This window comes from Limanda limanda, chromosome 1 (genome assembly GCF_963576545.1).
Source record: "Limanda limanda chromosome 1, fLimLim1.1, whole genome shotgun sequence".
NCBI classification, from domain to species: Eukaryota; Metazoa; Chordata; class Actinopteri; order Pleuronectiformes; family Pleuronectidae; genus Limanda; species Limanda limanda.
Window position 1 is genome coordinate 27,863,920 of NC_083636.1, and position 13,165 is coordinate 27,877,084.

Consider the following 13,165-nt stretch of genomic DNA (forward strand, 5'->3'; position numbering starts at 1 on the left):
TGTGGAGAAATGTAAAGACCTATTTAAAACCAGAGTGCAATTAAATAAGTATAAAAAATGTAAGCAAAAAACAGTCAGTACAATACGGCTTTGATTTATTTATTATATCACAGTTCCGTACTTCCCAGCAGTATATAACAATATTTTTTAGGATAAAACTAATCAAACTTTTTACAATTGAAATTGAATTCAACGCTTTTGCTTTAAGACCTGCAAGTTCCCTGTTACTGTTTATTTAACAGTTCTCTGAGCCAAATGTGGAGATCTTACATCCAATCTAATATTTCCACATTTATTTCACTTTTTTCTCCTCACTGTGTCTTTGGTAGTTTATCTGAATGAAATCAGCCCTTCCATATTTGAGCACCTGCAGAACACAACTACCAAAATGTTTATAAAACACAAGAAGGAATCATGTAAACTTTTTTTAAAACAATGAAAGTCCAGAAACCTGACTTATTGTCACTCTGACAATTCAACAACAGCTTTGTCATCAATTAACTTCAAATTAATGACAAATACATAACTTACATTGACCTGCTTCCAACTAATTTTTTTATTTCCCATAAGTCCCGAGGTCACCATGCCTGTACCCTGACGCTGCTGCAAGTGGGTGAAACAGTCCTGTGCAGCATATACAGAGATGAGTCAAGGCTCTTTTCTCTGCTCAGTCCCACTTTCATCTGGGGCAGATGTTGTGATCGGTGACAAGTTTCTCCATTCTCTTAATCTTGCGCTTGTTCTTGGGCATAGGTTTGTCGTACATGCCGTTCTTCAGTAGATGCTCCTTGCTGTGATGAACCTGAGCGCCGTGGTCCAGCTGGAAGGAGCACAGGGCTTTGAGGGGCCTCAAAAGAACCTGGACATACAATTTGAAAAGGGAGAAATTAATACGAAATACAATTATTCAAAATGATTTCCCATTCAGTTACTTTCGATATATAAAAAGGTTAACACTGGTGTTATAAATCCAGAATGTGCATGTATCAAAATAACTGATGAAGGGTAAGCATTTGAATTATTTTAAAATTATAGACAATAGGATCAGCAACACCTATAATTGATTATCAATTTTGCGTTCTACAGTGGTAGTTGAGACTTATGCCTGTTTCTTTCTGGAAGAGGACCATGTGATAGGAGCCTGATGAATCAACAAAGGTTAGGTCATGACTGAGAAGACCCAATCATCAGTGGTGAGTCTTTACATCATTGTTTCCAAACATGGCAGTTTTCGCCCTTCTTTACTTAAACGCAGTCCTGGAGTTTTGACACGAAAAAGAGACCCGTAGCATTTCCAAACATCCCTGTATTAGTGGCCCTGGCCAGGTGTATCTGTAGCAGAGTTGATGCGAGTCAAACCGAAAACAGAGTCCCCCCCCCCTCCCTTTCCTTAACATTACACCCCCTTGGAATATATATAAAGAGCAGCTAAACTAACTCTGTAAGTAATTTCAGATTCACTGTGCAATCTGTGGGACAAAATGCTTGTCACATCTATATTTTCAGACAATAAATCATAATTATTTCATCACATCACCTCTTGGATGGCGTCATTCTGCTCCAGGATAGACAGAGCGACAGCAGCACATTCCAGCGTGGACAGACAGATGTTAGAGGGTTGTGTGCGGATCACGTACTGACTGCACAAAGTCCTGTTGAGCTGCACCTGGTAAACCAAAGCAGAGGTCATCAGTAGTAGTGTGGTATTATCACGCTGTTGGCAATGGCTCTTATTGATTCATGTCTAGAAGTTAAGAGATAAGCTGATAATCAGACAGCAGCATGATCTACAGATTTGTATTGAATAAAACGTCTTTCAATACCATTTGTGTTTGCCTTTTTTTAGCAACACCAAAGCTTGTCTCTGTTTCTGGAAAGCTAGCATGCTATAATAGAAAAATATCACACAAAGGGGCAGCAATATACTGGCCTTTTTTGGTGACTCTTCTTAACAGCAATAGTGGGATCCCGGTTTAAAAGGGGCTATTGGAAAAAGGCCTTTCTCTATAACCACTAAGATTTTGTGATTTAAGCTGATAAATAAAACACAAATGGGACACAACAGAGGACAAGGATTTTCAAAAACTTTAGCCAACTTCACAAATTTTAAATTTTCTTCACCCCACACTGACTCATTGATTCAAACCTGTTTGGGCAGGTGGAACAGGCTGTTTTTCAGGAACATGCTTTTAGCCTGGTTCCAGGTGCCGTCGATGATGATGATGTTATGTTTTACAGCTCCTACTTCCTGGTGTTTCACTAACTCCTCCAGGTTTTGAGAACTAGGGCCTGGGTACAAGATCAGCGTCCTGCTGTCCCGACACAATGCAGCAAGGTCTGGGTGCCTGAGGGGAAATGAGATTAAGAGCAAAACAGTGTTGCAACATCCGGATATCCGTGTTTTATATGACAATAAAAAAAAACTCCTTACTTTTCCTCACAGAATCGCCTTCCTACTATGACATTGCATTTTCCTGGAGGCAAACAAGCAGCAAGTAGAGGCACTGTGCGAAGAACTCTGCTCTCCTGAAAGACACGTGATTTGACAAGTTCATTAGAGCCACAAATGTAAAATAAAGACATAATGATTGTCATCAGCTAGGATGCATGTTTAGTGTTTAATTGTTAAAACAATTACATACAATAGAGTCTGTTCAAAAATGGCAAATAAAATAAAACTGTATTTTAACTGATAAGAAGTAAACAACCCCTTCAGGAAACAAACATTACAATTAGCATTTCAACTAGTCAGTGCTGAAACTGATTGACTTTAAAAGTGAAAGGGTCTGTATTTGTAAAGAATGAGAAGGTTTAAACTTTTCCATTTCGCTCCTACCTCCACCACAGAGTTTGTTTACAACCATTGGTTCACCAGCAGGACTAAACAAAAATTACTGTACAGATTCCCATGAAACCTGGTGGAAGGATGAGATATGTGCAGGGAGAGAACATGTTGGCATGGATCAGGACAAAGGGGCAGATTCTGGAAGTGTTTGTCACATTTTTTACCATTGTGAGCTAGATCCTACTTTAGGAGATTCACTTGTATTATTGATGAAAAAGATGAGGCACATTTAAGGGACTGCTAACCATGAGTGTTTTGAATTGGACTGTTGAAATTTCAATGTTGCTATGTTATATTCTCTACAATTAATGAATCAATAAATCAATAAATAAATATAGATAATTACTGTCAGTTTTATTGATGATTAAAACAACATTCGTATTGCACTTTGCTCTGGGTTTGCACCCTCATGGTTGGATGCACTTATTGTAAGTCACTTTGGATACAAGTGTCATCTGCATGCTATGATATGTAATGTATAAAGCATGCAGATCCATTTTGACCTGTATGGACTCACCTCTGCGGGATGCTGCACTACGTACAGGTATGTGGAGATCTCCAGGGGTTGTGGTGGCAGAAAGGGGCAGAGACACACCTTCTGAGGGCGACTACATGGGAGGAAAGTTGAAGACGTGAAGCTGTGTTTTGCCCGTTACTTCCCCTTGCCTATAGCCCCCTCTCTCTGTTTCAGCTGATGTGCAGATTGCTCTGTAGCGACATGAATCTGTTCCCTCATCAAAGCATGCCACTGAGGGACGTGCTGGGACAATGTGTACAACCGACCGTTAGGCTAGCTACATAGCATTAGCTTCGCTTTAATTCAGCTCTCACCGGCACCGCAAACACGTCGGTCTTCTCTCCTCGACCTCGACCGGAAGGGTGGCCAGGTCTCTGAAAGCGTCGACCAGTCCGTCTTCCGTCCCGGAGCTGTCGCAGGTCCCTGGTCCATTCTCCTCGGGAGACACAGTGGGGCTCAGTTTGGGGGCATCTTCCATGGCGGAGTTAGCAATATGCTAACTTAGCCAACTACTCAAACTCACCGGCTTTACGCCGTACCCACCGAGGTGGGCAAGGGCCCGCCCATGTCCTGCATCTGATTGGTTTAGCTCAGAGCTGCGGCTCTGTGATAGGTTTAGAGAGAGGAGTGGTGATTGGTTGGTCAGAGTCATTTAAAGAGACAGTCCACTATAAACTTCCATCTTTCCAAATAAAAAAACGACATTAGTAGTACAGTATCAGTAGAGTATCAAACATTTGATACATTTATTTTATCTCTGTGTCCACTCTGTCAATTAATGCCTCAATTGAAGGATTATATATAATATAGTAATAACTTCAGACAGACAGACAGACAGACAGACAGACAGACAGACAGACAGACAGACAGACAGACAGACAGACAGACAGACAGACAGACAGACAGACAGACAGACAGACAGACAGACAGACAGACAGACAGACAGACAGACAGACAGATAGACAGACAGACAGACAGATAGATAGATAGATAGCTAGCTAGATAGATAGATAGATAGACACACAGACAGACAGACAGACAGAGAGACAGACACAGAGAAAGACAGACAGACAGATTTTGATATTGATCAAAACAATTCATAGATAATATTAAAAGTAACAATTAAACATTGTCTCCTTGATGAAAATGCATATATTTCCCCGGATTCTCTACTCGTATCACGGTGACACACACGGGTAAAACTGTTTTTCAGGGGCATTTTAATCCAGCAGGGTAATATTTTGTGATTGACAGGTCATATTCTATAAATGTCAGATATAGGGCAGATTTTCCTGTGTATCCGGCCTTTTATGTGATAAAATCTCTTTGTTTCTAACAGCGGTTTTGCTTGTGAACAAAATTTTTAGAGACCAAAGAGGATCCGCAGACCATCAATTAAAACCTTCATCCTCATTATGATCTTTATGACAGTTGTTGCATGTTGCTTATCTAAACACATTTTCATATTAGATATGATTTGTCTGCACTATTTTCTCAGATAGTGAGATATTGATGAATTAAATCTAATCTCTTACCACACCCTTACATTTTACAAACAAAGTCCTTCTTTTATACTCTTACATAGAGCAGTGAATAAAGTACAGCACTTACTTTAATGTGATTGTAGTTGTCATGTCCATGGAGAGGAGCACAGTTGAGGCTGTGAACGGAGGAACTTCAGCTGCTCTGTCTTGAGTGAGATCCTCCTGATGGTGGCGCTGCTGGATAAAAAGCAGAAAAAGCAGCACACACTCTTGACTTGACTGCTTGAGACTTGTATGTTACAGAACATGTGGTTCACAGCTCCCTCTACAGGCTAGAGGTTCCTCAATACCTGTGGAATTTAAAAAAAGGGGAAAAGGGTATCAATAAAGTACATTTACATATATTTTGTGATGTATTTGTGGAAATATTCACATCCCTCCTCCTTTTCCCACGTTTAAGAAGAATTAAGCCTCAAGTTGGTCTGAGCTAATTGCCCATTTCATGAGCAAAAGAAGCTGAGGGGTGGTTTATTATTTTTTGAAATAGCATAAAGACATAACAAATAAATGTCAAAACAGGCACATAAACATTACCTACAGGCCCTGGTCCCAAAGGCGTTAAGATAGAACAACAGTGTTGTGTACTCTTTAAACATGAATTTACAACTGAAACACAGACAAGAAATGGAATAATTCATATTAACAATAGCACTGACACTTATCTCCTCCTCCTGATGTTATAATATGAAGTTATAATCTTATTCAGACCCTACAACTTTTTACAGGGTGATATGTTCTTACTGCATGCTGCAATGCCCCCAAGTGGCCAGAAGAGTCAATGAATGAGGATAATAGGAGGTCAGGGGGACTGAATAGAGAAGTTTATGGTAAATTATCTGTCAAAGAAATGTCACAGATGGGTGTTGCCTTGCTCACCACATTAACCCATCTGAAATCAAGCACCAATCACCCAGAACAGGGGGAAATCCTTTGTCACTAAGAGAATTGTGTGTGGCTGTGTGTGTGTGTGTTTTCTGTCCTCAGATTTGTGGATAGCAGAGAAACCTTTATTGACTTTGGTCCAGAAAAGTCGATGAGTCCATCAAACGGGCCAAGACACGCTTCAGAGAGGAAGGAAGAGTCCAGTTGACACAGATAACTTGGAACAAATGCTGACAGGTCTGCGCTGGAGAGTAATTCACAAACAGCTAATCCAAATGCATAAGCGTAGACTATTGGGTGCTCAGTGCAGGAGTGAGTTCTGTTTTCTGCTGGCTGACAAATAATTGACAAGCTGAAAATGAAGAGAGATGATAAACTGTTGCACTATTTTTTGTGATATAATATCCAAGGCTACGCCCGTCCAGTCCACCGAGTGTTTTCCCGCGGCCCCTGCAGAAAGCTGAATGTCCAAAAGAGGAACACAGGTCTCCCAGCATGCAACGGGACAACTTGGAGCGACAAAGGGCTAATTGGAGCTCTACTTTGAGACAGAGATAGAGATAGAAAAACAGTTTAACAGCACAATGCCTCTCGTCATCCAACAAACATGCTCAGAGGCTGCTCTTATTGTGTCAGGAGCCCCTGTAGACCACTATGTAAACATCCCCTCTGTACTCCATCTTGACTATATTCAGACCCTGAGCAGGAAGTGATTTCATATCCAACATCCACCTCAGTCTTCCTCTCAGGTGGTGACCGTTCGTGGCAGCAGACCTCCCAGATCGAAGAAGAGGGCGATGCAGAGCGGGCAGAACCGATTCTGGTTCTCACAGAAACTCCCTTAGTAAACCCCCCAGTAAAAACTTGATGTGAGAACACAGCAGGAGATCCTCCAGAGGATGCCCCAAGAGTGAGTGGGGGGGTTGATGAGGTTTCTAACATGTAATGTACGCGACAATAAAAAATAATACGAGAGTGGTGCCATACATGTAGAAGACATAGACAAAGATGTCAAGAGAGTTTATGTTGATACGGGCCAATGCCAATTTCGTGATCTCCACAGCTGAATGAATACGTTACATCCTGCTTCTATCTGCACCACCCCTCCCCTGAGAAATCCAAAAATGTATGTGTTGTTTTGAACACGTATGTTCATGTTAGAAAATCAAACTCCGGAGAAAGTCCAGGCTCAATTCCACGGACATTCTCAGGACTTCATGTCTGAAAACTGCTGGGCTATGTACATAAAAGCCCATAGAAAATAAACATGAAGGTAATGTGATATGAATCATAAATGACAAATTACATGTAGGTTCAACATCGAAATTGACTTTTCAGAAGTAACTTAAAGCACAAAAATGATTTGGCCTCCCCTCTTCATACAGGTCATTCCAGAGCCGTAGACCCCTGACCACAGAAATACGGTCCCCGCTGATCTTAAACCCAAACAGTCTGCAGGTTCCTGTCTGAGAACTTCAGGCTGCACTTGGGTTGTTGATGAGGGGAAAGAAACTCTGGAGCGCGGCCATGAAAAACTCTCAAATGTAATCAATAAAATCTTTAAATCAATCCTAACATAATGTGATGCTCGGAGCTGAGTAACACGATCTCTCTCTCTGCTTTATGTTAGATGTCCATAGCTGCATCTGTTGTGTGGGTTGATTTATGAGGAAACAAAGGGATCAGTCTCTACGTTTGTATCTTTAAACTCATCAGTTTGCTGGGGTAGAGCACATGCACCCTGTTTGCAACGTTTTATGTTTACTTAATGTAGAAAATTTAAACCATTAAGCATGGTTCAGTGATGTTAAGGCAGTTATAGAGGTATTTAAAATATATGAAAATCAGGCAGAAATAACCCCCAACCTGCTCCTGTAGAAACAGTCTGGTTTATGTCTTCTCAGTTTATAAAAATGTAATAATCTAAATCTTTACAGTTCTTTTGGAACATTAACCTTACATCTGAAAACCAACATAATATCCACCGTGGACCTGTCAGATTGACCCATTCAACTCCACTGGAGCATAAAGTTGAGCCAAGGAACCTGCAGGGAGCTGAGAGACGGACCAACAGGACTGACACGTTATAAGGTTCAAGCTGTGTGGAGCAGAGCCAGAAAACATTATCGTCCCGTATTAAAACATATACTCGGCCTGTCGGCCACATGTCACGGGGTGATACGTGCTTGGTAATGAGACAACAGAGAGAATCAATGAAAGGTAGACATGGGGATGAAAGAGAAATATATAGAAGGATGCCAAAGGGTTTTATTCATTTATGAGACATTATGGTCCAGTAACTTTCTTTTACCTTCGCCAAGGAGGTTATGTTTTCATAGCTGTTTGTCTTTAAGCAGGATAACGCAAAAAACAACTACTGAACCAATTTTTTTGAAAATTGGTGGAAGAGTAAGGAATGGGCTGTGGAAGAACTCATTAACTTTTGGAGCGATTTGAACTTCTCTTTAGCTTAATTCATCATTGCATGATGTTGTTTTTTTACATTTTTGGCAATTTCTCAAGAAATAATACAGAGATCTTTATGACAATAACAGATTTATATCAAGCATGTTAACAAGTGAAATTGTGAGAAGATATATATTTAAGTTTTTTTTTATAGTTCCTTGTCTTTATATTGTATTTTTTACTTATTTATTACCTTTACTGAGTGTGTATTTCACTATTCCTTTATCGCTGCTGTAACACAGTAAATATCTTACCTCACCTTATCCACATTATTTGCCCATCCTAAAATAGGCTTACAAGACACCATTATTTAGAAAATCAAACCAAAAAAGAAATAAAGAAACCAGAGTAGCAGCTTCAACAACACAACTAAACTAATAAACCATACATACCAAGGAGGCACGCTTATAAGTATTGAAATTAAAAACCCATTCCATTCTGTCATAATTTCTAGGTTTTGAACATTATACGTAAGATATATAGTCTTAACTCATCATGTTAAGGACAACACAGATGAAAATGTGGTTTGTTCTCAACCTTTATTCACACATATCACACAACCTGTCCTCCTCAGGATTTTTTTCAAATTTTCCAGCTTCGAGGGTTTCTGATCTCAATACAAGGATGTGTAATATCGTGGCCAATCAGTCTGTGTGGAGGTATGTGCTCTCCGAGTTCCCCTCTGCCTTTCTGAGTGAAAGTGAATCACTCTGTCATTCCCAGGTTGAGGATTCAAACTCCAAATTGAGCCTAATGTTGGTGTGAGCTCATCAGTCTGGTACATTTACAAAAGCACTGAAGTTGAACAGTGGTGCTACTTATTATTTTCAAACGCCTAAAAACATGACAAATCTGACTTGAAATCACTGGGCCTTAACCACAATGAAAAAAATATAAGGAAACGTATAACAAGCATAAATGCATAAACCCCGATTAAAGCTAGTTTTTATAGTTACTTGTGTTTGACTTCTTTCAGTGATTCGTGAGTCACTAAACTTTACGAACCAAACAAAGACCACCGAGACAGCTGAGACAAAAAAAAAGTTTTCACAGAGACAAACACACCTGTGATGACCTCCAAGGTTACTGGCCCTTCACTCATGTTTGCTTGTGTCTGTGTGTAAGTGAGCCAGTGTCCTTCTGGTTTAAAAGCTAAATAAACACACAGTGAACTGGGGTCAGAGATTCTCCAAACATGTGAAATTAAGAGTGACTTGAGCTGAGGCTTGACTCTCTTGTTAAATCGTGGATACAACATTGAACGTTAAAACACACAGTTCAGTCTCCTTGGTTGTCTGAACTGTTCACGATGCTGTAAATGTGTCCACTATACAACTGAACCAAAGCAACGACTGGATCCAAAACAGAAGTGAAACTTTCGGATTATCTATCGACCATCTGTCCCCCCCCCGCTGTGAGAGGGTCCTGAGAACAACCTGCCGCAGGCAGACGAGTGAGGGATGAAATGAGGAAATCCAAAATAAATAAAAGGAGGGAAAAAAACAGCAGGGGGGGGGTGGGAGACAAACAAGCACAGGGCTGGTTTTACACCGACCTGCTCCGCTGACTGCTCTTCACCAGCTTCTGACCAGAATTTGATGAACCACTGAGAGAAGAGACGCTTCTCTTTGTTTGAGCAGGAGAAATATTCAGGTCCCTTACTTGAAGTTATTTCAGGAAGTGTTTTTTAAACAATAGATGGCTAATACATAATGTAGAAGGTTTTCGGTAATCATATCAAAGAATTATCAGCCGACACCGCAGTGTCCCTTAGCTCCATGGAGCTTTTAACACCTTTCATCTCATTGTTTTGGTTTTCCACCGACAATTATACTGTTTCCATTCCCTCTCACCATTGTGTTTCTTGTGTTTCAATGTAGCCGGCAGCTCTTCTGAGAAAACCCCCCACTGTACACGACTATACCTCAAACTGAACGGCAAAAAGACTAATGGTGCTGCTGTTATTCTGTGTTTACTAGAAACTTCAACAGACAATTATATATCAAACAACAATCAAGTTAACAAGCTGCTGATTTGTGTGGACAACTTAAATTGTAAGGGGAGCAATCAAATATTTGTGAAATAAAATGTTTCGGTAATAGCTTTCTAGAAATAATCCAGTTATAAAGTTTGTTGAAGCATGTTAATAATAATAAGTTTATAAATCACATTGGTTCAAAATGTCCTGCTGGACTTTTCCAGAGGGTAAGTGGTCAAATATTGTAACACTCTCCTAATTAAAAAAGCTTAAAAAGACCATGAAACCATGAAAAAAAGTATAATTACTGCTAACTATAAATAAGACTCTTATCAGAAGGTTGTTAACTCTGTTTATATCAGTAACAATCAATTAATACGTCCTGAAAGCAAAGAGGATTTTCATACCCCCTCCTCAAGTGGAGTAACAGTCTTGAAAAGATAAGTAGGCTTCACACACACACAAACACACACACAGACACACACAAATCACTTTCCCTCTAAAGGCTGTGAAGTGACACTGAGGGATTGAATAGATGGTACCACAGGCTCAGCTGAGAGATAAGAGTTAACAGCCTGAAGTTTCTAGACGGAGATGGAGAGCGTGAGGTCACTGAAGCCAACGGTAACCTTCATAACGCTGGGAATCCTTTTCATTCACTGGCCCATCCTTTACTCTTTGACCCCCCCCACCCCCACCCCTTCATGGATTACACACACAAAAGACAGGCACTCACACAAACAGAGATAACGAGTAGAGAGAAGGAGTCCCAAGCTTTGATTGGTCCGTGAAAGTGCAGACAGCCAATGGAGCAGGACACTGATAAGAGCTGCTCGTGAAGTTGGTGATCAATGGCCACACACACCATCTGTATAGGCGTGTGACTGGATGTTTGTGCTCCTGTTAAATCTCACTGCACTGATTAACTGCCACAGACACACACACAGACACACACACACACACACACACACACACACACACACACACACACACACACACACACACACACACACACACACACACACACACACACACACACACACACACACACACACACACACACACACACACACACACACACACACACACACACACACACACACACACACACACACACACACACACACACACACACACACACACACACACACACAGACACACACTGTGTTGTCCAAACGGATACAGACTTCACCAATTTCTTTTAAATATTTTTTTATTAGGTTCCGCCAAAGAAGTTTGTTTTTTCGTGTGCCTTTGTTTGTTTTTGTGTTCGTTTGCAGGATTACACAAAAACTGCACGACCCACGGAAAGACCAATTACATTTTGATGTTGAAAAACATAGATTTTTGTGTTTTTACAACATTCTTGCTGATTTCCCAGAGAATAATTCATGGATCTTGATGAAAATATTCAGGAGAACTGATATTTATGATTGTAGGCAATTTGGTGCAGATCCAAATAAAAAATCTAGATCTAGTGATTTTAAATTACTAGACCACAATTTCTACTATTTATACTTTTGCAACTTCAGCACAATCTAAATAGTTTTCTTTATGCACCTACAGCACTGTAACCCCCCCCCCCCCCCCCCTCAGCCTTACCAGAAACCTTTCTGTGGCCTATAATCTAATCCAGGCATTATCTCATGGGGGTTCTTGGGTGTCAGGTCCTGGTTTTTGTGTGTCCACTGTTCACTCTGACATCACATCTATGAGTTGCGTGCAGTCTAGAAATGATGGAACATGTCCTAAAACATGCAGTGATCATGATCCAGACAGTAGCCGACTATTAATACATTTCCTCCCTCGGAGACAAGTAATCTCCTGACCATATGATTATTGTTAGAGCCATTACCGTGTTAATGTATACGCAAAATAAATCTGGCACTGGCTGGGATGTAAGGCAACAGAAGTGATTTGTCTAAGCAGTAGTACAAAGTTGTAGGTTTGTTCAGAGGATGCAGAGTCGTGAGCTGAGCAGCCGCTCCGTGACGGCGACATTCAGAATGACGTTAGGCCCCTTCGTGCCCAGTTGTCTCCGATGGCGCCTTTTCCAGTGAGACGTGGTTCATTTGTCAGCCTGATAAATCCCTAAGCACAGACTGACAGGCACTCTGGAAAGACGGATGAGCCTGCGGAGACTTGTTAAAAAACAGGGGGGGCTGGGGGACCCTCACTACACTGCTCTGGGCGTGGAGGCAGTAGGTGGTAGTCACACCGGGGGTCATCGTCTTGGCCTTTAAATCTCACCACCAGTGCAGAGAGCGCAGCACGTATTCATACAGTGTTGTTTCTTAGAGGGGAAACTTGAACTCACACATGTATTAGTGTGTGTGCGCTCGTGTGCAGGCATGATTGAAGCGTGGGGTTTTCCCTCTATATGGGATGTCAGCACTTCATTATGTTTTTCACCAGGAGGTTGTGCTTCTTGGGAGATGTGTTTTTCAGTGTATACATTACATTCTGGGAAACGGTGCAGATGGTGCCAGTGACAGAGACCCGAGAGAATGATGAAGAGGTGGAGGGACAGAAACATGAACGTCTGCATCCACGGAGCAGCAAACCCGGGCATCAGGCTTGTTTGGTGTCCTTGCAAACAACTCAATCCTGACCCAGGATTGTGTTATGCTAGCAGTGCCCATTCAAAACCTGCCTGTTTGGAATGTTCTGTTCTCTTGTCCTGTGTTAATGTTGCAGAGCTACTTTAGATTAAATCCTCGTCATTAGTGAGTCCTCCTCAAACAGTTCTACAATATACTGTCACATTTTATTGTTTGTGTGCTGGACGTTGTGTGCAGAGCTTTTTATAAACATCTATGGTGGAGTGAAGTTAGAAAACTTTGTGTTCATCCTATACCTTAGTTATCTGCAATGAAGATTTTGTGCTCTGGTCAACTGTTAATTCAAATTTTATTATTTACCACGTGTCCAAA

The 13,165-nt window shown here is 40.9% G+C and overlaps 1 protein-coding gene across 1 annotated transcript; it reads right to left on the reverse strand.

The window, feature by feature from the left end:
* Window positions 1–85: 85 nt before the first annotated feature.
* On the reverse strand, window positions 86–3,870 carry dtwd2 (DTW domain containing 2). Its single transcript, XM_061072417.1, has 6 exons — window positions 3,677–3,870; window positions 3,363–3,453; window positions 2,432–2,526; window positions 2,147–2,345; window positions 1,538–1,666; window positions 86–859 (listed from the first exon to the last, which is right to left on the reverse strand). Exons 1-6 carry the CDS (start codon window positions 3,838–3,840, stop codon window positions 680–682), a joined length of 858 nt encoding a protein of 285 aa, XP_060928400.1. The 5' UTR covers window positions 3,841–3,870; the 3' UTR covers window positions 86–679.
* Window positions 3,871–13,165: the final 9,295 nt, after the last annotated feature.